Source organism: Xyrauchen texanus, chromosome 33, assembly GCF_025860055.1.
Source record: "Xyrauchen texanus isolate HMW12.3.18 chromosome 33, RBS_HiC_50CHRs, whole genome shotgun sequence".
Taxonomy (NCBI): domain Eukaryota; kingdom Metazoa; phylum Chordata; class Actinopteri; order Cypriniformes; family Catostomidae; genus Xyrauchen; species Xyrauchen texanus.
In genome coordinates this window covers 30,346,377-30,373,377 of record NC_068308.1, presented here as the reverse complement: position 1 = coordinate 30,373,377, position 27,001 = coordinate 30,346,377, and the positions used below count along the sequence as shown (strand labels likewise).

General features: G+C 38.1%; 1 protein-coding gene across 2 annotated transcripts in view; it reads right to left on the bottom strand.

Moving 5' to 3' along the window:
- The window catches only part of LOC127626942 (cytohesin-1), an 85,130-nt gene extending 58,129 nt beyond the window's left edge, over positions 1 to 27,001 (bottom strand). Inside the window, exon 1 of one of the 2 annotated variants that reach the window (XM_052103090.1) lies at positions 26,805 to 27,001. In XM_052103090.1, the coding sequence (XP_051959050.1) occupies positions 26,805 to 26,823 (19 nt within the window). In that variant the 5' untranslated portion in view covers positions 26,824 to 27,001. Of the gene's footprint in view, positions 1 to 11,635; positions 12,030 to 26,804 lie in introns of those variants that run through there. The other variant, XM_052103088.1, reaches the window with a different exon arrangement.

Sequence of the window (27,001 nt, the reverse complement as noted above, 5' to 3'; positions counted from 1 at the left end):
AGCAGACTTAAATAATAAATAAATTGATCAATTGTCACACATTATACATACATTTCTGCATATACATGGTAAAATTATTTATTTTTCACATATCCCAGCTAAGCTGGGGTCCGAGTGCAGGGTCAGCCATGATACGGTGCCCCTGGAGCAGATAGGTTCAAGGGCCTCGCTCAAGGACCACACAGTGGTGTCTTGGGGCTTGAACCCCTGATCTTCTGGTCAGTAACCCAGAGCCTTAACCGCTGAGCCACCACTGCCCTACACAGACTTGCTTTAGTTGATAGAGGAAAATGTTGCTTGAAAATAGCATTTTCCTCATCTGTTTATATAATGGTCGACTGAGCAGTTTTTCAATGGTTCTACAGATAGATAGCTGGGTGGTGGATATAATGCAGATCCATGTGAAATAATCCAACTTAATTATAGCAAAAGTGATTTCTTTTACACAAACTTTACTAAAAAATTATTCAGAAAATTTGGATTTATGGTTCCAGTTTGACTTTCTTTCTTCCGTCGAACACAAAAGGACATGTTAAGCAGGATTACAGTCTTAGTCGCCATTCACTTACATAGTATAGAAATAAAAGTGAATGGTGACTGAGAAGAATACTCTGCCTAACATCTCCTTTTCTGTTCTTTGGATGGAAAAAAAAACTCAACTTGAGAGTGAGTCAATGATGAAAGCATTTTTATATTTAGGTGAACTCGGCATTATCGCATTGAAAACCAGCATTCTCCAACACTAGTAACTGAGAACAAATGGCATTAGCCAGGCAACCTGTTAGCTATGTCCAAAATGTCTGTGTGACATCATCTCTCAGAACTGTCCACTGATGACTGAGGTCAGAGCATTTGCATCATGAGGGTCTGCCAAAGTGGGCTGTTCTGTTTTCAGAACAGAATTAAAAGTTAGACCAAACAAAGCAGGTGAATGATTAAACTGTTGAAATTGCCCTCTTCACAGAGATCAGCTGAATTATATTAATGTTCTTTGTACCATGGAGAAAGATTTAAGAGCAAAAAACTATTTCCATGGACACTGCATATGAAAGGAAATAACAATAGCATACAGTAAATAACTGAACAGTTACTGAACAAATCAATCTGTTATATGGATGCCAAGGTCATGAAAATGAAAAGAAGAGAAAAAAAACATCATATTGTTGATGGAGTTGGGAGTTCATGGGTTTTTGACACCTAACTGTCCCCATGTACTTTTTGGTAATCAACATCTACAAATTACATTTAAATAAGGCAAAGTACATTTTATGTGCTTTATCACCTTTTTGCATTCAATAATTCAATATAAATGGTGTATCAAATATATTTTTAAAAGGAGAGTCGATTGAGTAGCTTAATCCATGTCTTCTGAAGTCATACGATCAGTTTTGGCTGAGAAATGTACCAAAATGTAACTGTTTTTCACTATGAATCTAGACATCTTCAGTCACCTTGGCACATTCATGAGAGAAGCTCCATTACACTTCCTCACACTTGACTCACGTGCACGTGTTTTTTGGAGCTTGGAAGTTTTGGCTTGACTTGGAAATTTTGACTGCAAACATACATCATATACAGCAGTGGTTCTCAAACCGGTCAGTTATTATGTTAATAAAATATGCATTTCACTTCACTTTTTTTCTCCCCTTTTCTCCCCAATTCCCATTGTGCTCTAAGTCCTTGTGGTGGCGTACTGACTCACCGCAATACAGGTGGCAGAGGACAAATCTCAGTTGCCTCTGCGTCTGAGACATCAATCTGCGCATCTTATCACGTGGCTTGTTGATCGTGTTACCACGGAGACCTAGTGCGTGTGGAGGTTCACGCTATTCTCCGCAGCATCCATGTTCAACTCACCACCGAGAGCGAAAACCCACATTATAGTGACCACGAGGAGGTTAACCCAACGTGACTCTACCCTCCATAGAAACCGGGCCAATTGTTTGCTATGGAAGCCTGTCTGGAGTCACTCAGCATGCCCAGGACTCGAACTTGCAGCTCCAGGTGTGGTAGTCAGCATCTTTACTGGCGGAGCTACCCAAGCCCTGACAACTCACTTTTAGCGCCCCTCTGTGGGCATTTTACTCAAACACTGGAGCTCACACATGCCATTTGCTTCAACCACTGGTGTTTGAATTTCAGTATGCACAGACTGACTTTAGCTCAAGAAAAGTCAACCTGCTCTCTCCCAATTAACTGTGAGATCAGTTTGCCTGTTCCCCATTCACTTTCCACTTTTGTATTGAAGAGTGGAGCTCTGACATTTTGCTAAACTTGCTCCTTTGGTGTTCCACACAAGAAAGATGGGCATACGTATTTGGAAAGAAAAGAGGGTGAGTAAATAATAACAGAACTTTCATTTTTTTGGTGAACTATTCTGTTATGACCAACCTGATCTCATGAAAATTAATACATCGTTTACAAGTTAGCTATTTTGTATGGTCTTGCACGATGTTGTTTGCATAAATTCGCGAATGTCAAATGTGGAAGTGTGAGATCGGTGCATGAGGTGTACAGGACATACTTATTAATATTACGCCCTTACCCATACCCCTTATCTAAACTTAACCAATCAGTAGAGTGTGTAAACATGATAGGAAGCTGTTATGTGTGACAGAAGCAAGTAATTGTTGCGTATTAGATGGAAACGATGTCCAGCGACGTCATTGGCTGTAGTATAAGTCGTAGGAATTCAAACGAGTGCAGTCGCATGATATCATACATATTAGCCAAATTTATTAAAGTCGTATGAATCCTGATGATTTCGCCATTAGAGTTTGTTGGTAATGACAGTGACACACGTACTGTATACTGACCAACAGAAGTTGGCAGGTTAAATGAATAGTAAGTTACATCACTTGTGAAACTATGGCAACAAATACATTTGAACATCCAGTCTGACATGACAGCACTGCCGTTAGGAGCAATATGTCCTTGACAGAATGATGCTGAATACATTTCCCACATGTAATATAACAGTAATTCAGCATAGTTACTGTCAAAGTTGAGCTTTCCCGATGTATGCTCATGCAAGAGAGAGTTGAATGGTATCCACTTTCATTTTAGACATATAAGTTGTGGCACAAGTTTGGATGCTGACTGTTTATTCCAATAAAGGCTATGTCTGCAGCAAACTAGAGCACCAGAAAGTGGCAGAAACCCCAGAGGCTGCCTCTGCGTTTATGATGTCATTACTCACTGCTTTGGCAGAGGCAGCTTCAGAAGTTGAATATTCCACATATTAGGGCACATATACACGATCGGAGTGGAAAGCATTGGCCCATTGGATGGTAAAAGAAGACTCCCTTAAAAACACTATGAGTTATAAATTGGAGTTTAGTGGCATTTAGTCCATGTCTGTTAGCTTGTACTCCCTAGAAGTTTAATAAAATATCATTTTTTAAGATATGCACTCGTTTAAATTTTTAGTCATTTTGTAAAATGGAACAAAAATATTGATGACTCATCTTGCACTCATGGGTGTATAATATTTTGTCCAATAAACTGCTCTGTAGAATAAGAATGTCCCTCCCACTAAAAGAAACAACATATTTTTAAACTAAACACTTCTCCCCATCTGCAATTGGTCCCTCAAACAGTGAGCGTATGTTGCGGTGTCGGACTAGTTGGGATTCTCATATAAACAAAGTAATGTTTTAGACCGCGCTACAGAACCACTTTGTTTAATCGTTTAAAAGGAAATCAACCTATGAATTGCTTACTTAAAGTTGCATTACTTATGCATACATAATACACTGATATAGGAGAAAGTATTTTAACATTGAAAACCCTTTTTCTAGTCTACTTTGCCTCCTCTCTAAGTTTCAGTCACCTCTGCTCGTTCCTGATGCTGATCAAAGATGGGTGGGTGAGAAAATGAGGGATGATTTGAAGAAAGATGAAACACAAGAGTGAGATATTAACTTGTCAAGCACAAGGCTTGGAGAACTAGGCTCTGGAGAACTAGTAAGGAAATTAAATATAAGGGAAATATTTTGTAAAAAAGATAAAAACGTAAACAAGATTTGTTTTTTCTAATCACAGACGGTGACTCCCTCAGAAGAACTATTGGGCCACCACACCAGCATCAAGGGAGCTCCATGAGTGGGTAGCATTCATGACATGCCTCCAACATGGTGATAAGGGCTAAGAGTCCAAAAATGAGTCACTTCACTTATATCACACTTCTATCTTCTCACACACACTCCTCTCCTTAACCACTTTCAGTATTTCCTATCTTCTCTCCTCTTTGACTATTCTCAAGCATTCACAATCTCCCTTCAATTCAAGAGTATCTAACAGAAATGTGCCAGGTAAGTTACTTAAAGGGGGTCTCATATATATATAATCATCCCTGCGGCTCACTTATGTTAGTTAAGTTTTATGTGCCCAAACTTGTCGCCAATTTTCTACCCTCTTTAATATGACGTCTGACGTTGATTACATCAAACGTCATTGGTCCGTGTCTCATGACCAAATGCAACATGAAGTTTGGACACAAGATGCGCAAACACCAAGATTTTTATGTTTTCTTTGTAGATGCAATATTAGATTTAGGCACTTAATTAATTATTTGATTTGATTTGAGAGTGAATAATGACATAAACCTCATTCTATTCATCACATATTCATCAAAAGTGTTCGTATAACTTCAGGAGACTCGGAATAGGAGTGGTGGTGGTTTAGTGGTCTAAGCACATAACTGGTAATCTGGTAATCAGAAGGACGTTGGTTCAAGCCCCACAGCCACCACCATTGTGTCCTTGGGCAAGGCACTTAACGCCAGATTGCTCCAGGGGGATTGTCCCTGTAATAAGTGCTCTGTAAGTCGCTTTGGATAAAAGCGTCTGCCAAATGCATAAATGTAAATGTAAATATGATCCACCACTTTTATGACACATTTGGGTGCTGCTGTTGTAAGCTTTAAAGGGACATGAAACCTAAAAATGTTATTTGAGATGTGAACAGATATGTACAGGATGCACATCACTGAAAACATTGATAGCACTCATTCTGTTTATTGTAAAGTGTAAAGTGTTGTTGTTTTTTTTTTTTTTCATTTTATTGAGACATTTCATTCTTCCGGTTTCAAAAGGAAAGTTGAAGCATGTCATAAAAATAAGGTACATGCGTAAACTCTGAGTTATTACTGGTCGCACAGCATCCATTTACTTCACTAGATTCTGAGCGTTTCTCCACATTATTAATGTGAAGGAATGCTTCCATCCAATCACAGCACTACCTCATTCATGAACTCACATTACAGCCACAGCGGAGAATTCAAAATCATGTCATGAATGTAACTGCTGTTCCACAGGTACGAGACTCCAACAGCACTCAGGGAACAGAAATGAGAGCAGACTTTTACACTAAATACCATGGTCAGTTTGAAATCACTCCACAAAACACTCCGCTGTCCACCGTGAGCATGTTTGTCTGTTGGCTGCTGTCGTGTTTTAAATATGAGGTAGAGGTGTATTCCAGGTATTTTTGTGGATACTGTTCTGTTTAGATGGCACAGATTGCGTCTTCTCGCCATGCGTCTGATTGTAAACAGGACTACACGATGGCTTGTTCAAAAACAGAAGACACTGATGAAAACTGAAAACTCAAAGTCAACTCTATCTTTGATCTACTCTATCTTTGATCTACTTTACATCAAGTTTCCGAGATTTACGCCTATTGTTTTATGTCGTCATGACAATGGAGTTGAAATACTGGATAACTTTGTGGTTTAGCTGTGGCACAGGTGATAGAGCAGGTTATCCACTAATCGCAGGGTTGGTGGTTCAATTCCCAGCCCACACGACTCCACATGCCAAAGTGTCCTTGGGCAAGACACTGAACCCCAAGTTGCTCCCAATGGCAGGCTAGCGCCTTGCATGACAGCAACTGTTGTTGGTGTGTGAATGAGATGCAGTGTAAAGCGCTTTGAATACCGCTAAGGTTAAAAAGGTGCTATATAGATACCTACAGCCTTATTACTGTATGCAATTTATTTTTTGTTTTTTAGAAAAAGAGGGATGAGTTAAAATTATTTTCCGTGGCAAATCAACATTATACCACAATACTGTATTAAACCTGAAAAAATACTTGTAAGAATAAATATCTATGAATTATTAAGTCTTAAAGCAGTGCTGGTTTTGATGGTAATTTCTTAAATGCTTAGACAAAATATCCAAATCTTTTTCCAGCATCTTAACTCTTCACACTTTTGTCCCATGATTAATATACAGCAAAGTGCCCAAACTCTTTTGTTTTCATCTCCACTCATAATGTGAGGTTCAGCCATCCCTGCTGTCTATGTTTTGGGAAGTACACAAGAATGAGTAAATGAAAGGATTATTCCAGGTTCGACAAACGTTAAGGTCAATCGACAGCAATATTTTCAAATACTTTCATTACAAGTGCCTCACTGGAACTTCTTGTTTTAAAGAAAAGGGAAAACAAGTCAAAAATATTTTTGTGGTATCAATATTATGCCACAAATGCTGTCGATTGAGCTTAACCTGTATTGAACCCAGAATATTCCTCATACCTAATACCTCATTCGAATGTTTTGCTCATCCTTTTGGCACATATTTAATTTGTTAATGACACCTAACATGCTCTCTCTCTCTCCAAGTTTATGCTATACAGTTGTTGTTTCTCACGTATGTAATAGGTTAATAATTCAGGAAATCCCTCTGATCTGCTTTTGTATTCTTGTATGCTCAGGGAAGAGATCTCTGTACTCATATGAAGTGGGAGACCAAAATCAGTGGGCGTCCAGTGGGAGGCGTGACGCTGCTCTGACAAATAATGAGCATAACCATTGGAGCCACATTCAGTAATTCTCAGTAATTCTTCAGTTATGTTTTCAAAGGTTTGTGAAAGAGTGATCTAAGCAGATACTAAAACCACCAGGCAGTCTTTCAATATATCCAGATGACAGAAGAAAAGCTTTACAACATCTTAAGAACATTAGAGAATGAATTGGAGCATAATTCACAACAATTAGTAAATAACGTATGGAAACACAACAGCCCACACATCTGGTGCCATAATAACTCATTCACACCAACTTTGCACTATAAGTGTTTGCTTGTGAATAAGTCTGTTTTTACACAAATTGGTGTAGGGCACATCAGGCAAAACTGACTGCTCAAATTTAGTTCAAATGCAACAGCTTGCTGTGTTACTCGTTTGGAGTATAAAACTCTATAATCATTATTTACCAAAAATTAGGGGGACAAACTAAGACATTTCTAAATGTATGGCCAAAGTAACGCAAGACAACACATAACCCTAACTAACCCTAACCCTTACAGGAGTATGTTTTTGGCTTTACAGTGAGTAACAGAGGCATCACAACAAGAACACTCTTTCTGGAAATGAATTTTAGGTCACAGTTGGTATCCTGATTAGGGAAACTTACTAAAACTATTACATCACAAATACAAAGACATGAAATCCTCTCTTTAAAAGTATTTTTCATGCACACAAAGTCTCAGGAATGTGGAGGAGGTGATGATAAACACTTTCTTCTTGACAGAGAAAGATTGACTTATTGACTCATGATGATTAATATTGAATCACATTTTGTTTGTGTGTGTGTGTGTGTGTGTGTGTGTGTGTGTGTGTGGGCTATGCTCACACAAAAGTATATGAGAGATAAAACCCTAATTTTTACACTCTCTTATATGCAATCTACTTCCTCCACACAGAACAGCACTTCACGAAGTCCTTCTCCAATCTCTCATTCCCGCATTCTCACTCCAGAACCCTTTTCATTTCTCAGTTTTAACATTCTTTTTTTTTTTTTTACACTGAGTGACCTATACATGAAGTTAGTCTTACTTAAGCCTTTTTATGCACAGTGTGATATCGCTCTGTCTGTCATACACACAAACAGTTTCTACCACACATGCAAGCACACTCTGGCACTTCTAGAGTAAAAAGCTTGTCACACAGTAATTGGGCTTTTCAGTCTCGGCTCTCTCCAGTTGATGACAAAAATACAGTCTTGTTCCAAGGATCGATGGAGGTGTGTGTTGTCTAGGTATCTAGTGGTTTAAAACTCAGGTAACCAGAAGGTTGCTGATTTGATCCTCACAAGGAACGAGACATGAGCCATCACCATTGTGCCATTGAGTAATCCCAGGTTTCTGCAGGGACTTCTTGTAAGAAGTTCATAATGCCATTCTATGGTGGTACTGCATGAAAAATGTCTTCTTCTTAAAACACCCACAGTCAATGACTTCCCACTTTACAGGATTGAAAAAAGCTGTCGTTTGCCAAAATCTGGAGAAATGAAAGAGGATGCATTGAACCATTTTCGGTCTCCATAACTGCACAAAAGTGGCTTGGTAATGACCCATGAAAACTGAGTTCCTAAAATATAAATCACAGCATGCATATACAATATCTTACTGAGAAGCTGACATCTCTGTATGAACACCCTGTTAATTGGTGTTTAGCAGACAGTTTCCTATCCAAAGTAAATTACAGTTCATTTACTTTATGGAGTACCTTACTCAATGGAGATCCAAGTAACCCTAAACTTCTTGAATCACCCATAAAGGGCTTTGAACCTACAACCTTGAACCTAACAAAAATGGTTAGATGATATTCATCTGATGAATGAGGCATAATGCCAGTGGATTTTTCTTTTTTGGCTAGTGTGTGTGTGTATGTGTGTGATTTTGTGTGTGATTTTGTGTGTGATTTTGTGTGTGTGTGTGTGTGTGTGTGTGTGTGTGTGTGTGAGAGTGAGAGAGAGAGAGAGAGAGAGAGAGAGAGTGAGAGAGAGTGAGAGAGAGTGAGAGAGAGTGAGAGAGAGTGAGAGAGTGTATGTGAGTATGTAGGGAGGGGTGGGATACTGTCACTGATGTATTGCCGGGTAAGATATACTGCACTGCACAAGTTAAAAAATATTTTTCAATCCACATTTCGATTACATGTCATCCAACGGTAAATATATAAAATTATGTTCATTATGATGTAGACTTGTCATCTCGCTGCATAGTACAACACAACAACATTGAGATAATCATTGGATTTGGATTGGGTAAACTTATAAATACAAAGAATTGAAAAAAGTTCCTTTAGAGAAGCTTGACCTCTTAAATATTTTTTTTATTAATGGCGTTTCTCTACTATTGTAAAGAAAAGTCAGGACATGCCGCAGGACAGATTCAATCCTGTATCCCCAACCACGGTGTCATACTTTTGCCATTAGGAAAGAAAATTCACACATGAGATCTTAATGTTGGATCCTACACAGCAATGTGAACAAATAGAGTCCTGTTTCTCATTATTTCATGAGAAATATACTGCAGTAAACTAATTTGTCTTCAGTAAAGTTTTAAAGGGTCATGACGAAACTCTTTTTATAATTGTATTATTTCATAATTTAGTAATATATGATAATTTTCCACCCTGTCCATCTCGGCTCAGCATCTTCTTTTAATTTAAATGTAAATGCCCACTGTTAAGATTGGCTAACATCATGCAGCCCCTCGAATATAGCCATATTTGAAACTCAGTCAGAAGAGTATGAACAAGCTCCACAACATAATAAAACAAAATTTCATGGTTTACATATAACGCACATCCAACATATTGCATCCATATATATTAAACTGTTCACTCAAGCACAGCAGCACCATAAACTATCAAACAGTCATGACATTTGAAATATTCATGAATTAAACCATTTACTTAAGGATTTGCAATCAGGTCAAATAGTGCTTTTCACACCCCATCCTTCAATAACAGTTCCTTTGCAATGAATGAATCATATTATGACTAGTTCACATGAAATCCACGATGTTATGAATCGAAAAACACGCAGACATGTACAATAACATCCTGCACTGAGGCGCACACCACCAGAAACGCATCAAAAACATCCATCTAGTTCATGTTTACATACAACAACAATTAAAAATAGCACAGATTGGCACAAGAATGCATCCAGGATTAATTTGTGCTCAAAACAACAAGATGCTGTCCAGCTGAATGAATCAGAATGGAAGGAAACAGTCTCCTTTTCAGAGTTGTAACTTGACACAGCATCTTTTAAAATCGGCGCGAGATACATGACAATGATCAAAGATGTCTGTCTGGCGCATGTTTATATACAAAAGTAATAAAAAAAAATTCAGATTGGTGCCCTTTGCTGTTCAGGAATAATAAGTAGGCTCTCTCTCTCTCTGTTTACAAACAAAGCTCTCTCTCTCTCTCTCTCTTTCTCTTCTCTTCTGATATTTACAGGAAGTTTTTTGTAGAGTGACCCCTTATATATCAAAATATCAAGGAAATTGGTATTCCTCATGATCCCTTTTAGAAATATATCTCAACAATGTCTTAAACTGTCAGATACAAAAGTCTGTAATCAAAAATCAGATATTTAAATATGTATATGAACTTGTAATCCAAACTCTCAGATTATAACATTTAGGAGCATAATCAGTATATACAGGAGCATGTACAGATTTAGGAGCATACTCAGTAACTAAGAAACATCTTAATTAATTTAAGCTCTGCAAATAAAAAGTGTTTCAGTCAGCATAGGCTTTTAGTGTTTTTAATGTGCATCTTTTTGAGACTGAATTTCATCACTAGGTTTTGACAGATGGCGAGAAAAAAAAACATGATATAATTTTAACATAACAATTTTTAACATAACATAATTTTGATGTCATTATTGTGTTGATATCTCTCTTTGTTTCTCTCACATTCTGCCTCTGAGAGTTTCTCCCCTCATTCTCACCTAATAATTGTCTTGTCAGCAACTCTTACACTTAATTCACTCTAACCAGCACTGATAAGCAAAAAACATGCATAAACTCACTGAGAGAGGTGCTAAAATAAACACATAAACAAACACTAACACACACAAACAGAGGAATGCAAGGCTACAAACATAAAGAAACAAATCATATGTGGACTACAAAATGAAAATGGATCAAACTAAAAATAATAATGGGAAAAGAATCTACATTAACTTTGGTTCAATTATTTATGGATCGTAGGAAATAGACAAGCTAAAATAGAAAACTGTACAAAATTAGATGGCAATGTGAGTATATTACAGCCCTCAACAATTGCATTACGATATAGCACCAATGGGCTAAGCCCGGGATGTCATTTATGATGCACCTGATGATATTTATGAAGAGGACAAGATCAGTGGGCAACAGGTGGATATTTCAAAACTGGGGTCTGAGATGCAAGGATCCACACAATCAGTATTTGATGCCTTTAATGTCTTTGTGTCTGACTGTACAAGAACTCTTTCAAGGCTATTTCTGACAGCCCAGCATCCACCAACAACTTTCCATCAACACAATATATGATTCCTTTCACACTCTACATTACACGACCATTGACAGCAGCTTCTCTTTTAGTCAAACACTTCCATGATCCAGGGACACCGTTTATCACCACGGCAACAACACTAGACAGATATAACATTCAATTAAAGAATGATTTTACTGAGGATCTACAACCAAGTCAGATTCATTATGAATCCATAACTAAAACTAATTGATTTTGAAAGCAATATAAGCATATCACAGACATAACTCAGCAAACAAAACAACAAACAGAGGAATTGACATTTACAAATGTATGTAAATCTCAAACACACCTGCTGGAGCGGGCGGGCAAACTGTGGGACACAGGAACGCCTGGAAGCTGGAGGCACAGAGTTCACTAACCGTCCCCATAGCTCAGCGGCAAACGGTGCACGAAACCTGTCCCTGTTTCACTTTGAGCAAAAGTGAGCAATTGTGTAAAGTGTCTGTGAGCGAATGCAGAGATAACACAAAAAGCTGCTTCCTTTTTGTCCGAAAGGAGAACTTGTGTAGATACCAGTGTAAATACTTATAAAATGCTAGTCTTTGTTATTATATTTCCTTTGTTTTTTTTCCTCTCAGTGTTGTCCTGTCCGACAGATTCCAAAGCAAAAACCTTAAACGGCAACAGAGATTCATCAGCGCTGCTCTCTCTTCCCGCTGATCTCTCCACTCTGATGTACTCTGGTCTCGCAATCTCTCTCTCTCTCTCTCTCTCTCTCTCTCTCTCTCTCTCTCTCTCTCTCTCTCAGCTGAACTCTCTCCTTGTGTTCTCTCCTCCCCCTCTCTCAACTTTTCTCTATATATTTCTCTCTCTCTTTATACTGTCTATCATATAAGGATTTCTAACCTCTTGTTGTGCTTGTCCTTCCCTCACTATATGTATCTCTGATTTCTATTCAAAGTCTCAGTACTGAAATAGCCTTGGTAGAGAATGATTTACACAGACATATGCACAAGCTCATTAACGCCTCCCAAAAAACATCCCAACTCACTCCCACAAGTTTAGTCAGACCTAAACAATCTTTGGCATCTTAGCCATGTGTGGTTTTCAAGGGCATGTATATGTTTACAAGATCACATAGAATCATAAGATTGCCCACCCCCAAACTATAAATGTACACCTGCAGAGACTGTGTTGGTTTGGAACCCTCTGAAATGCACCATCAGTTTAGATTGAAAATCTCCAAACCTGTGTTGTACAGAATGAGTGTTTTTTTGAGTGATTACACAAGTGATCATCTCTACAGTAATTGCTGGTCCCTAGAATTAAGAGCCATCATGGAATGCTGTTGAAGACATTTTCATGCAAAACATTTTCTATGATGAAAAATGTCTTTCAATATGAAAATAATTAGGTAACGTGGACGTATATTGATGCACTTAAGCAAATATACAACATGCACAACTTTGCAATCTACAAAACATGTCTAATATAAGAATATGATTGCCTGGGTAGCTCAGCGAGTATTAATGCTGACCACCACCCCTGGAGTCACGAGTTTGAATCCAGAGTGTGCTGAGTGACTCCAGCCAGGTCTCCTAAGCAACCACATTGGCCGGTTGCTAGGGAGGGTAGAGCCACATGGGTAACCTCCTCGTGGTCGGGATTAGTAGTTCTTGCTCTCAATTGTGAGTGTGGTAAGTTGTGCGTGGATTGTGGAGAATAGCACGAGCCTCCACATGATAAGATAAGTGGAGTGGCGGTCTCAGAAGCGGAGGCAACTGAGATTTGTCCTCTGCCACCCGGATTGAGATGAGTAACTGCGCCACCAAGAGGACTATGGAGCTAGAAATACGACAAAACAATTTGAATTAGAATTGTGTAAATTTTAATTATAGACTTTTGAATTTGAATAATAAGTGTGATTTTGCCAAATGTACTATTACGTTGTATTTTAAATAGGTTTGAATTAGAATTTTTTAAACTCCAATCCAGGACATTTCATATTTAACCAAATTGAATTGTTTTTTTTTTTTTTTATGGCACAATTTTATAAATATGTATTTTCAAACAGCTAATTTTTATTTTTTTGCATGATAGAGTAAAGCCACGCAAGGAAAAAGGAAGAATTCTGGCTCCATAGAGGATCTACTAATAGTGGAAATTGGGCATTCCAAATTGGGGAGAACAGGGGATAAAAAAATTTCTACAATGCACGCATAATTTTCTCTTTAAAATAAGCACACTTTTTGCGCAATTACACTGCTAAATCATAAGACTGATAAAAATTGCTTGCTTGTTAAGACAGTCATGTGTCAAGTCATGAAACAGGAACAGAATGTTACTCTCAAATGACCCTTTCAAAAAGAAAGGCTTCAAGCCTAAAAGAACCTCTAAAAAGTTATTTCAGTAATTGCTACTTTTTGTTCTTCAAACAGTAAATATTCAAACATATGAAGTACTAGGTAGATTACTTCTAAAAATGTAATGAGGCACTAATTACAAATTGCGAGATTTAAATTGCATTCAGTAATCTTATTTATTAAAATATTTAGGTAATCTAATCTGAATATCTTCAGATTACTTAAAGCATGTTTTGCTAAATCTAATCATTCATATTAATATATTAAGAAGCAACACTAAGGTTTTTAACACTCTGTGGTGAGCAGGGCGGGAAGATAAGTGGTGAATGAAGGAGAGGAGACAGCAACAGACAAGAGAGAGAGACACACGAAGCTGACTGTGTGTAGTGCTGAACTGAAAAGCCAACAGATTTTATGTGTAGTGTAGCTGAAAAGCATAACATAGTGAGAAGCCATAGGCGGAAATCGTTGGGGGTCAGGACACCCCCTATCTGAGGGTTGTCCCCCCCCTAAAATATCATTAAAATATGTGTATTGTAAATAATCTAATGACATATTCTTAAAATAATTGTTTAAGAAATAAAATAATACAAATACAAACGGGGTAACAACAAAAAACCCCTTGGTGTCTCCTTCAAAAATTGCTCTTGAGAATTGTTGTTTATTGTCCCCCCCAACATTTTGATTAAATTTTCGCCCCTGTGTGAAGCAGTGTGTTATTGTGTGAGACTGAAAAGTACAACTTCCTCCTTTCCACGAACTGTTACACACTCCTTTCATTAAGCATTAGTAAGCCTAAAGTCAAACAGCAACTTGCTTTTTATCAATTGCGAAGTCAAATAAAGGTTCTTGAAAAGGTAAAATAAAGGGGTTATGAAAAACAAATTTCACACATACAGCCTTTTCCAGAAAATGAACTGCAATTTTCAGTTTAGTGGCCATGTGTGAACACAACCCCTTCCTTGAATGAGAAGCTGTAACATTACCTGAAAAGTTCAGTTTTGATGCTTTTTTGAGTCGTAATATTAACATGTGAAGCATGAGGTCAGGATGTGCTGACATAAAGTGGAGATGACTCAGTAACTTTGGAGTCAAAAACATGTAATCAAATTGGACAGATAGTGAAATTATTTTTTTTAGCCAGAAGATTTAAAAAACATTTGTTATTTTATTGCTGACTATAGAGGAAACCTCTTAGTGTATGATGCTCTATGCATGTCGTATGGTGAGCAGCCATATGGAAATCGGCCGCAGGCGGCCACAACAGTGACGCAATCATTTTGGGAGAGAAACAGATAAATAACATTTTTTTTACTAACAATCTCCACTTTCACTTTCAGAATGTGAAAGATTGTGAAAGTGAAAGTAGAGATTTATAGTTAAAAAGGAAATGAATATTGATCTGTTTCTTACCCACACCTATTATATAGCTTATGAAGATATAGATTTAACCACAGGGGTCATATGGATTACTTTTATGCTGCCTTAAGTCGTTTTTGGACCTTCAAATGTATATTTTGAAGTTGTGTAATCTAGCCTAAAAGCGCCTCTGTTCATCCAAGTGGATGGAAAAAGACGGAAAGTCGTGCATGTATGAATAGCAGATGTGGTACATTTATCAGTAAAGGCAATCCAACATTTTTACAGCAATTTACCAGGTTTCATGTGTGAAAGTGGCTAATGTTTGGGATTGACAACTGTATTTACTAACAGGTGTTGTGCAATCCAAACTCTGGCTCAGATCTCTCAGATTATAAAATTTAGGAGCATTACCCAAAGGTTATTGCTGCTGGCTGATTGGTAATGCTATAAAAACTATTTATCTATTGACAAGTATCTGTAATCTGAATACTCACATTTTAAAATGTGATGTAATCCAATTACAAGTACTTACATTTTAGTTGCTACCCAGCACTGACTATACAATTCGATGATGTTTGGCACCTACAAAACCATATGGGAACATCCCCAAACAGAGATCTCAGAGGAGAGACATTTGGGAGATCCTGTTGGAAAGTCCACCCAGTTTTTTCCAGATCACTCCAAAAGTTTCCTCATTTTATCTTGTCACTCTTATGCTGGTTTACACCCTTCCTCTGCTCCCATTTCACCCATTCATTTATCACACCATCCCTATCAGACTTTAAAAATACAAAGGAATAATTAACTAAATTTATATAGTAATTCACTTATACTTATTTCAGTATTTTAAAACTTTTTACTATCTGTTCTCTCCCTAGGGTAGTGCATCTACATTAAAGTAGTCTGTTTGGTTTAAATATTAAACAATATTTTGGAATAAAATGAGTTAAGGGCACAATGTTGATCATTCATGAACCACTCCCTTAAAAGGTTTAAATCTACAACCTTTTGGTCAACATCCCTCATCTTTTCAATCTTCAACGAGTCTACTGCTTTGCTGACCCATTAATGTTCTTGATCAGGAAGCAAGCAACATAACTGAGCATTTTAGGATTACTCAGTCTCCATAGCCTCATCAACGAACATTCATATTCACATTCTTTTGCAGTAATTATAGAGACACTACAGAACCAAGAACCATTCTCATGTTTCATTCTTTTTTAAATGTGTATTTGAGATTTGGAGTGCACCCTGCTGCTTGGGGGAAAAAAAGTGCAAAAGAAAATTTTTATTTGAAAGGTTAGTCAGCAGGACCTTTAAAAACACAGCCTTTCACTGGTGAGTTGAGTGCCCATAAATCCCTGAGACATTTCGCCATATTTCTGTGCAAAAACCATCTACCAAGACACACTAGTGTGGAAGTCTGAAGACATGCTAAAATCAAATAACAAAAACTAACAACAAATACTGACCCTGAAGAAACCGAAGGCGGTTACAGAGCATACTAACATAATATTAGACACTTGATTCAACATCAGAAATATCAGACAAACACATCATCATTTGTCAAATATGTTGTTTAACTTAGTCTCATGTGTAGTTCTGAAAAATTCCTTCAAGGCAGAAGAACAGTAGGCAGTAGTGGTTTTAACCACCATGCAAACAATTAAATTGCCCCAGACGTCGGAGGGGCCCCCGCACCGGTAGGAAAGCTCTGCAAAAATGCTTGAGGGGTGACATGTTGTTCTGGGTACACATGTGAATACTCCGTTGTCAGTGTTCTTGGAACTGTTCACGTTAGAAGAGTTTTTTAAGTAGGGTTCGGGTTTAATTTATGAAAAAATATATAGGCCGTCCAAAAATGTTCTGCGCACGCGCTCTCACTCACAGATACGCACAAACGGATGAGTTAGGGGCTGTACACAGTGAATGTGTTTTTGCCAATGTCTGCTCTGTTTTGCAAATGTTTTCCTGTGTAAACACATGCTGGACGAACGTCCATACATGCTGCACCGCGTCTTGGTGTTTCTTTAGTGTCTCACGGAGGACTGGCACATTTTTAGACACTGTGTCAAGTTAATAAGAGCTTCAGGTTTCAAAAACGCATGCGGAGACACCTGCGTTCTGTTTCAGTCGTTGAACTGTGTCTAGATTGTTTTTCTTTTTAGCACAGGTGTCACAAAGATTTAACGTTCTGAACAAGTTCAGGTTGCAAAGAGGGGACTGTTAAAATTATTTCAGATTGTTCTGTAACAAGCAAATTTCAGTGCTTGATAAATGACAATGTTTTTTTTTTTCCTGCTCTAGTGTTCTGAGAGGCCACTGTGCTTTTTTTATTGTTAGCTACGAATGTTGCCTACATTGCTGACATAAAATACAGACTCAGCATCAGAATATAAACTCCAGGTGAAAGTAAAGTAAATAAGACAGGAATATATTACTATTGTATACAAGAAATCCTCAAAGTAATAAAAAATACTGTATCATATTATAAAGGCAAACTGGACAACAATAAATAATTGTTGGGTTATAAAATTTATAAATGGGGCTTCAGAAATCAGACTTTGGCAAGAATATGTGTGTCTTGTAGCGGGGTTGAGAATGAGGCACCGACAACAGTGGATTTTTAGCGTACAGGGTGTTTATTACAATAAGTGAAGTGTTAGATGGAGAAACAAAGACGTTTCCGGCCAGGTGAACTGCGTTTCACATCCCTGATCTCTGCCTGCATCACCTCGGCCTATTGATGGACTACGATCTTGAAATGGAATGCATAGACTAATAACTGCCAACAAAAGCCTTCATCAGCCAGTTAACAAGGACAATTGCATCTATGTGAATTTCTGCAGTTAATCCAGGATGGACTTCAAAGACATTTGTCATTAATCTTACAGTTCAAACAAAATCGATGTTTAAACACGGACCCTTAACACTTACTTAGTTTAATAATTTTAAACCATGACTTTAACTATACATAAGTAATATTTACATTATATCCATGATGTTAGCCAGAGGGGAACTGGCCCCCACAGTGAGTCTGGTTTCTCCCAAGGTTATTTTTCCATTATCTTATGGAGTTTTGTGTTCCTTGCCACAGTCTCCTTCAGCTTGCTCACTGTGGTTATTAATAAAATTATTATTGATTAGCAATAGTATTTTATCTAATTACACAATGATGATTCATCAACATTATAGACATTAGATTTATCATCTGTTAATGCCTGATCTTCTGTAAAGCTGCTTTGAAACGATGTGTGTTGTGAAAGGCGCTATACAAATAAAATTGACTTGACGTTAGGTGCTAGTGGGGTTCCCGTTTTCCACTGTGTTTGTACTTGAGTCCTCGTGGGCGAGGGTGAGGCGTGGAAGAGTTTGTTAATCTACGGATCGTGTGGCAAAAAGTACGGGACAGTACAATAAATTACTAACAATTAACAGGACAATTCGCACAGTGAGAGACAGTGCAGCGCCAACCACTACACAGTAGTGCAAAAAGATGACAGTTTCTAAAAATGCCAAATGTAAACAAAACATACTATGAGATAGTGTTCTATGCACATAGCAGTTATTGAGGTAGCAGCCAGGTTAAATTGCGACTCAGGACACGTGTGTGTGTGTCAGTCCAGTCTCTATGTATTGAGGAGTCTGATGGCTTGGGGGAAGAAGCTGTTACACAGTCTGGCCGTGAGGGCCGAATGCTTCAGTACCTCTTGCCAGACGGCAGGAGGGTGAAGAGTTTGTGTGAGGGGTGTGTGGGGTCATCCACAATGCTGGTTGCTTTGCGGATGCAGTGTTTTTTGTAAATGTCTTTAATGGAGGGAAGAGAGACACCAATGATCTTCTCAGCTGTCCTCACTATCCTCTGCAGGGCTTTGTGGTCCGAAACGTTGCAAGTCCCAAACCAGGCAGTGACGCAGCTGCTCAGGATACTCTCAATAGTCCCTCTATAGAATCTAGTGAGGATGGGGGTGGGAGATGTGCTTTCCTCAGCCTTCGAAGAAAGTAGAGATGCTGCTGGGCTTTCTTGGTAATAGAGATGATGTTGAGGGACCAGGTGAGGTTCTCTGCCAGGAGAACACCAAGGAATTTGGTGCTCTTGACGATCTCCAAAGAGGAGCCGTCAATGTTCAGTGGAGTGCGGTTAGTCTGTGCTCTCCTAAAGTCAACAACCATCTCTTTTGTTTTGTCCACATTCAGAAACAGATTGTTGGATCTACACCAGTCAGTTAGCTGCTGCACCTCCTCTCTATATGCTGACTGGTCATTCTTGCTGATGAGACCCACCACGGTCGTGTCATCGGCGAACTTAATGATGTGGTTCGAGCTGTGCATTGCTGCACAGTCATGAGTCAGCAGAATGAACAGCAGTGGACTGAGCACACGGCCCTGGGGGCCCCAGTGCTCAGTGTGGTAGACATGAACACTGGTTGCTTCGATGTCCATGTGCCGTAAAAGTCGTGCTAAGTGACAAAAATAGCACCATTTTGGATCCGGAGTGGCCGCGACGCCATCTTGGATCATAAAATTATCAAAAATGAAAATGAAACTAGGCTAATGACACATTCTTTAGGAAGCTGTGGCAGGGCGGAGGGCGGGGCCGGGTCGTGATCCTACACACCTGCAGTCGACCTTTAACCCTCACGGAGGCATAATTAGCCTAATACGGGACCGGGTGTGTAGGATCACGACCCGGCCCCACCCTCCGCCCTGCCACAGAAGCTTACTACACAGTCTCATGACAAGTCAGAATGATAGTATGAAATTGTAAGAATAGGCCAAATTGTAAGAAATTGTACGAGTTGGCTCGTACAACCATGATTTTAATTGGAAAATAACTTTTGTGTGCAACAGAAGAAAGAAAAAAATATCAGGGTTTGGAAAGTTTACTGGTCATTGACGTACATCAGTCATTTGTATGGCATAAATAAATATGGAATGAGTGACCAAATATAGTAACACATGTTTCTTTTATTTCAAATAAAGTGTTGAATTGGAGGCTATCTAAAATTTGATGCCTATACTGTATCAATTTGAAATTCTGTTTGTTCATTGGTTGGTCTCTAAGAGAATAAAAGTTGGACCTTTTCGTACAAACTGAAAAATACACAAAATATCATCCTGTGATGGCTACAATAAATAATATTTATTTTAATAATGATTTGTGTCGAATTTAATGGAAAACTATGCAAGTTTCACTCTGTGGCGCTGCTGTAATTTGAACAGCCTCTGGAGACAGTGAGCGGAGGTGGCGGTGTTAGCGTACCTTCGTAATAAATAATTATTTAGATTTTTAGAACAAGCTATGTCATCGGCCAGATGCGTCCAGTGTGCAATCCCATTTAAGTTATCTTGTCGCTCACACTTTCCCAAAGTTGTGTTCAGACATTGTACATAAGACTCCAGTGGTTACATCCATACCTTCAGAAGCATATGATATGTGTGGGTGAGAAACGGATAAATATTCAAGTCCTTTTTTTACTATATATCTTCACTTTCAAATTCATTCACATGTTGATGGTGAAAGTGAAAGTAGAGATTTATGCCATTAAAAAAAGGACTTAAATATAAATCCACTTATGGATTACTTTTAAGTGGATTTTATGTGAATTTTTGGAGCATCAAAGGTCAGGTCAACATTCACTTGCATTGAAAGGACCAACAGAGTGGAGATATTCTTCTAAAAATCTTCATTTTTGTTTAGCTGAAGAACATCACACACATCTGGGATGGCATCAGGGTGCGTGAATGATGAGAGAATTAAAATTTTTGGGTGAACTATCCCTTTAAGGACTGACAGCCTAAATTTCATTTCTGGGTGAACCATGCATTTAAAATGTATAAACCTCTGACTTATGCACCTACATGGAAAAATACACAAGGCACTATATTAAAATACTCATTTAAAATGTTTATCTTTATGGGACAACTCGTTAAAATAGTTCATTGTGGCAAATTGTGTCTTTCATGTTTCATAAACAGTCCAAATTGGAAGTGGTCATGGCTATTGGTTGTGACTGACCTAACACTCGTATCTCAAAGTCCCAGACGTCCCGTGCAGGGAGAATGGTGTTTCATCTCAGTTGATCTTAAAAAAGATCAGCCTTTTGAAGATTTCTCCTCCTCTGGAGCTTAAGATTAATGAGTGTAAGAGAAACTTTAGAAGAGACAAAAAGAGGAAAATCCTTTGGCTGAAATATATTTTCCATGATGAAGAAAGGGACAAAAAGATGGACTTAGTCTAATGTAACAAAATGCACCAAACACACTGCAGTACAATTTGTGAATGCAAATGATTTATATACTGTAATATACAACAGGGTACAAAAGTTTGAGACTACTTAGAAAATTTAAAATCTAATTTAAACATGCATGGAAATAAGGAAACGTTGTCCTGGAAAGCTTGAGGATTTTGAAAAATTACAAAACATGACATAAAATGAATAGGAAATATTTAAGATTCTGTATAATTTATAGGTCACTAATCAAATGTCAAATCTGTGACATGTGAACTTGTACATTATGATGTATGGAGTACATTTGCGATGGTGTTGTTTACGAGAGATTATAAGTGAGAATGAGACAGTGAATGTTAAAGCCAAGGAAAGCATGTCGTTAGGGGACACACCATAAAACATCTGTTTACCTCTCACTCCCTCAGTGAAACAGCAACATCATCTATTCGCTCTGCAGGAAATTATAACAAATAGAGAATATACACAAAGGACAATGACCTTCCTAACCCTGTTTGTACTCAATCATTTTGTTCTACATAATGCATGCATATTTTCTGTATAAAGTGGTACGATAGACGTGTGATACGTGATGATTGTTTTTGTGTCAATTAAATCTCAAACTCACAGCATGGGAGGTGAGTAAGCAAAGACATGAGCCAACAGGTAAGGCCTTTACAAAAATGGCTAGAATCCCAGATGATACTCAATGAACAGCCTATGTACCATAAGCCCAAGATAGCCTTTCTTGGAGAGCTGTGTGCACTCACAATGCTGTGACATGGTCTGCACTTGAGCATGAGAGGTCCTTGGGACTCAAAAACACACTTAGTGACCACAGACCCCTACAAACCCCAAACATCATGACACAGAGTGGTCACTATGCCAACCAGGAACAAATTCAGCATACAGAGGTATAATAATATCCTGCCCCTCTGTTACCTCTTTTACATCCATCCATCAATGTATCCATTTAACTATTCATCAAATAAAGTGTTCAGCACTCAGAAAACTGTGACATTTGTGTGCAATATGTGTCCCTGTGACTTACAACTGATTGAATTAACAGGATACAAAACTTACAGTATTTGATAGACTATTGTCTACATTTTATTTTTAAATGCTTGTTTTCACCTGAATATCTGCCAAGTCCCCAACTAGATTTAGCTTTTATTGAAATTAAAACATTATGTTTTTACTGTTTGTGTAAGGGTTACCTAAAATGTTTTATGCATTGTTTGAGGAAATTTAGAAATTGTCTTACGATTGGGGTAATGCTTAAAGAATTGGCATTTGAAAACTTTGTATTTGTTGACCACTACTCAGACATTGCACATCTGCAATTCTTATTGAACAAGGATAGTGTATATTTTTTTGCTTTAGATGCCATCTAGTGGACATGATGTGTATGTGCACAATTTGTTTCTAAGTGGATTTTTCACCCAAACATAAAATGTCATTTGAATACAAAACAAAATGCTTAGCAAAATGTGCTTCAGTCACTATTCACTTGCATTAAAAAATAAATCCATAAAAGGAAAGGGAAAGTTGTTAAAGGCTGTCAATCTAATTAAAGGAGAAGTTCACCCAAAAATGTAAATTCTCTCATCATTTACTCACCCTCATGCCATCCTAGATGTGTATGACTTTCTTTCTTTTGCAGAACACAAAAAGATTTTTAAAAGAATATCTCAAGTGAATGGTGACCAGGCCTTTGAAGCTCCAAAAAGCAGATCAAGTCAGTATTAACAATCCATCAGACTCCATTGGTTTAATCAATGTCTTCTGAAGCGATACAATTGGCTTTGGGTGAGAACAGACCAAAATGTAACTCTTTTTCCACTTTTTCCTCTGGCTATCATGATTTCAAGCTCAATTACACTTCCTACAGCACTTTTTCGCATGCGTCAAGCACTAGGAATGTAATCAAGCTTGAAATCAAGATTGTGCCTAGAGACAGCATGACAAGATGTACAGTGAAAAGAGAGTTACATTTTGGTCTGTTCTCACACAAAACCAGCTGGATCGCTTCAGAAGACACATTAAACCACTGGAGTCGTAGGGATTACTTTTATGTTGGATGTATCTACTTTTTAGAGCTTCAAATGCCTGATCACCATTTGGATTGTATGGATCTACAGAGCGGAGATATTTTTCTTAAAAAAAAAATTTGATTTGTTTTCAGCAGAAGACAGAAAGTCATACAAATCTGAGATGGCATGAGGGTGAGTAAAAGATGAGAGAATTTTCATTTTTGGGTGAACTTTTCCTTTAACCTCTCCTTTTGTGTTACATGGAAGAAAGAAAGTCAAAGGGGTTTGGAACAACAAGAGGATAAGGAAATAATCACAGAATATTCATTTTTGAGTGAACTATCCTTTAAAACTTCCAGCCAAAAACATCAACCTCTGTGTCACTTCTTCTACACTTAATCTGTATTACTAAATCTGGCTACATTAGTATATTTATTTTGCACAACTGTGAATGATTTAACATGCCTTTATGTGGACACCATATATGTCTTAGTTAAATATTAATTTAATAAAAGAGGAAATCTGTTGTTAATGAAAGCCTGCTAAAGTAGTGAGCGAAAAGTACATACAAATAGTATTTACTAGTAATATATCTTTATAGTAATAACTCACATCTGCCTCAAATAGATTTCATTATGTGCAGTTGCCACTTTGAACAGTGATTTGCAGCTCACATGTAAACCCAGAAAATGCATAGACAGCAAAAACTTTGGCAGGGAGAAATACATGAAAAACAAACCTCCCTTCAGTCTATTGCTATCTCTAACTGGAGCAACAAACTGACGGGAAGGAGTAAACTGCATTGAGAGGTAAGCTGAGGACAGACTCAGAGGTTTCCTGTGCAGCTTTGCTCCTTCCTGGATGTGACACTTTGCCACGTCTGCAGCTGTAATCGTGGCAATGACAGACATATCCCAATCCCACATACCGTACCTGTCCATATACAATGGTTTAGTCAGTGGATAAACATGATGGCAATCAGATGTGACAAGGGAACATGTGCATCTCACTTTTAATTAACTAAGTAATATTACACTGATACATTACTGAAAGCCAACTAAATGTGTGCATGATGACACCACCTCATTTGATGTTGTGATAACTCTACCTCAACATGCTGTCTGAATCAATCATCGCATATTTGTTTACATTCAGGACTAATATTACACAAAACTTTTTTTTTGTGAAAAAATAAAAACAATTATTTGGCCTATGTGAGCAAAAGAGTCATCTTGTTCACTGTGTGACTTTGTAGTTTTCATTTTACAGCACTTTGGTCTACTTTTGTAGTTATTCAAGTTCTTTATTGCATGGCTCTCTCAGGAATACTTGATTCTGAATAGTAAATCAAGCCATTCTAATAAACTATTTTTGTATATGACCACAAAACAGGAAGGAGCCTGCAGACACCCCACAAATAGAACTTGTAAAGGGTGGTTAAAAAGGGTGGTCAGCAGGAAACCGATGGAGTGCGTACTCCAGGTAGGGAATGAGGTTTTGCCCCAAGTGAAGGAGTTCAAGTACCTCGGGGTCTTGTTCACGAGTGAGGGAACAATGGAGCGGGAGGTTGGCCGGAGAATCGGGGCAGCGAGGGCGGTATTGCACTCGCTCTATCGCACCGTTGTCACGAAAAGAGAGCTGAGCCAAAAGGCAAAGCTCTCGATCTACCGGTCAATTTTTGTTCCTACCCTCACCTATGGTCATGAAGGCTGGGTCATGACCGAAAGAACTAGGTCACAAGTACAAGCGGCCGAAATGGGCTTCCTCAGAAGGGTGGTGGGCTTCTCCCTTAGAGATAGGGTGAGGAGCTCAGTTATCCTTAAGGAGCTCGGAGTAGAGCCGCTGCTACTTTGCGTCGAAAGGAGTCAGTTGAGGTGGTTTGGGCATCTGGTAAGGATGCCCCCTGGCCGCCTCCCTAGGGAGGTGTTTCAGGCACGTCCAGCTGGGAGGAGGCCTCGGGGAAGACCCAGGATTAGGTGGAGAGATTACATCTCCTCACTGGCCTGGGAACGCCTTGGGGTCCCCCAGTCAGAGCTGGTTAATGTGGCTCGGGATAGGGAAGTTTGGGGCCCCCTGCTGGAGCAGCTGCCCCCGCTACCCGACTTCGGATAAGCGGTTGAAGATGGATGGATGGATGGACCACAAAACTGTATATTTGACTGTTGCATACTTTGCTAGCTTTATGTCGTTGCACTCTGTGGTCTCTTTCTTCTCACATAATAAAACAATTTCAACTTAAATTAATATTTCAAGTCCATTTACATGTGTATACTTATTTGGTAAGTAGTCATGTAATAAGCGGGACAGTGTACATTTAGCGGGTCATTATCGGCTGACATTAACCCTTAAATATAAATACATTTTATTTGACAAACATAGTGGAGAGGCTCGCCATTCATTCACTGACTGATCTGAAAAGCGAAATCTGAGTGATCCTTATAATTATTCACCCAGTGTCCACCATCAATACCACAAAACATTCTTTAATCAGAAAGAGACTGTAATGATATATAATGTCAACTAATAGTGGTGAGATTGACAAAACCTAATGATAAGTTGTCATTACTTATGTGAATCAAACCACCTTTGAAATGACTGCAACTGTTTCTGCAGCTCATGAAATAATTTCATTTTCTGGTTCACATGAGTTTAGCCCTAAAGAAAATGCTTTGGTATAATCTTCTAAAAGAGCACTGCATTTTTCACAGCTTTTAAACAGGTGTCATCCAGATGCTCACATTTAACCACCCTTTACAAGTTCTATTTGTGGGGTGTCTGTTGTTTTCATACAGGAAATCCTGTAGCATAAGTTCTGCTACTCTGACATAAAAACTAATTAAATAAAAAAGCAATTAAAATGGAAAATATTTGTCAGTATATGCACCATATAGAAACTAAATCCACAAAGTATACCATTTGAAGCATTTGTGGTTAAAAGAAAAATACTTGTATAGTAGATAAAGTCATAAAGTGGCCTCCAAACAAAAGCTCCCAGACATATATATACACATCACCACAACTAGCAGCACCAAAGTGAATGAAATCAATTTTGTGGTAATTAAATCCTACTTTCAGCCTAAAATAAACCTTAATAACATAGTCTTCATCTAATTCTCACAAGGAGAGAGCAAATCACACTTTGACACACACACCTTTATCTTTAGAAGAAGAAAAAAAGCATGCAAATAGAGACATATTGGGACAGGTATACACAACCCAAATGTTTGGCTCAGTAACAACTTAAAATATATATTTATTAACTTACTGTACATATGGACATGTGTTACGTCATGTCACTGTCACCCTGTGTTTACATTACTTTGTCTTAACACAACCCAAATGTTTGGCTCAGTAACAACTTAAAATATATATTTATTAACTTACTGTACATATGGACATGTGTTACGTCATGTCACTGTCACCCTGTGTTTACATTACTTTGTCTTAGTCCGTGATAACATTACTTTTTTCACTAGTATTTTATTTGAAACTTAAATGTCATGTCTAAAAATAAATCTTAGTAATCTTACCATAATCGTCCGCCTCCATCCTGCAAAACTCTCTAATCTTCCACTACTAGTATCACGACTCAACTTCACTTGCCTGTTGCACCATTGCATTTGTCATTGTCTTTTTTTATCTCTAGGTAACTTCTGCTCCACTCACGGTGAACTCTGCACACACATTGGCTGTGTCTGAAAACCAATTGAGCCGCCAAACAAGACAG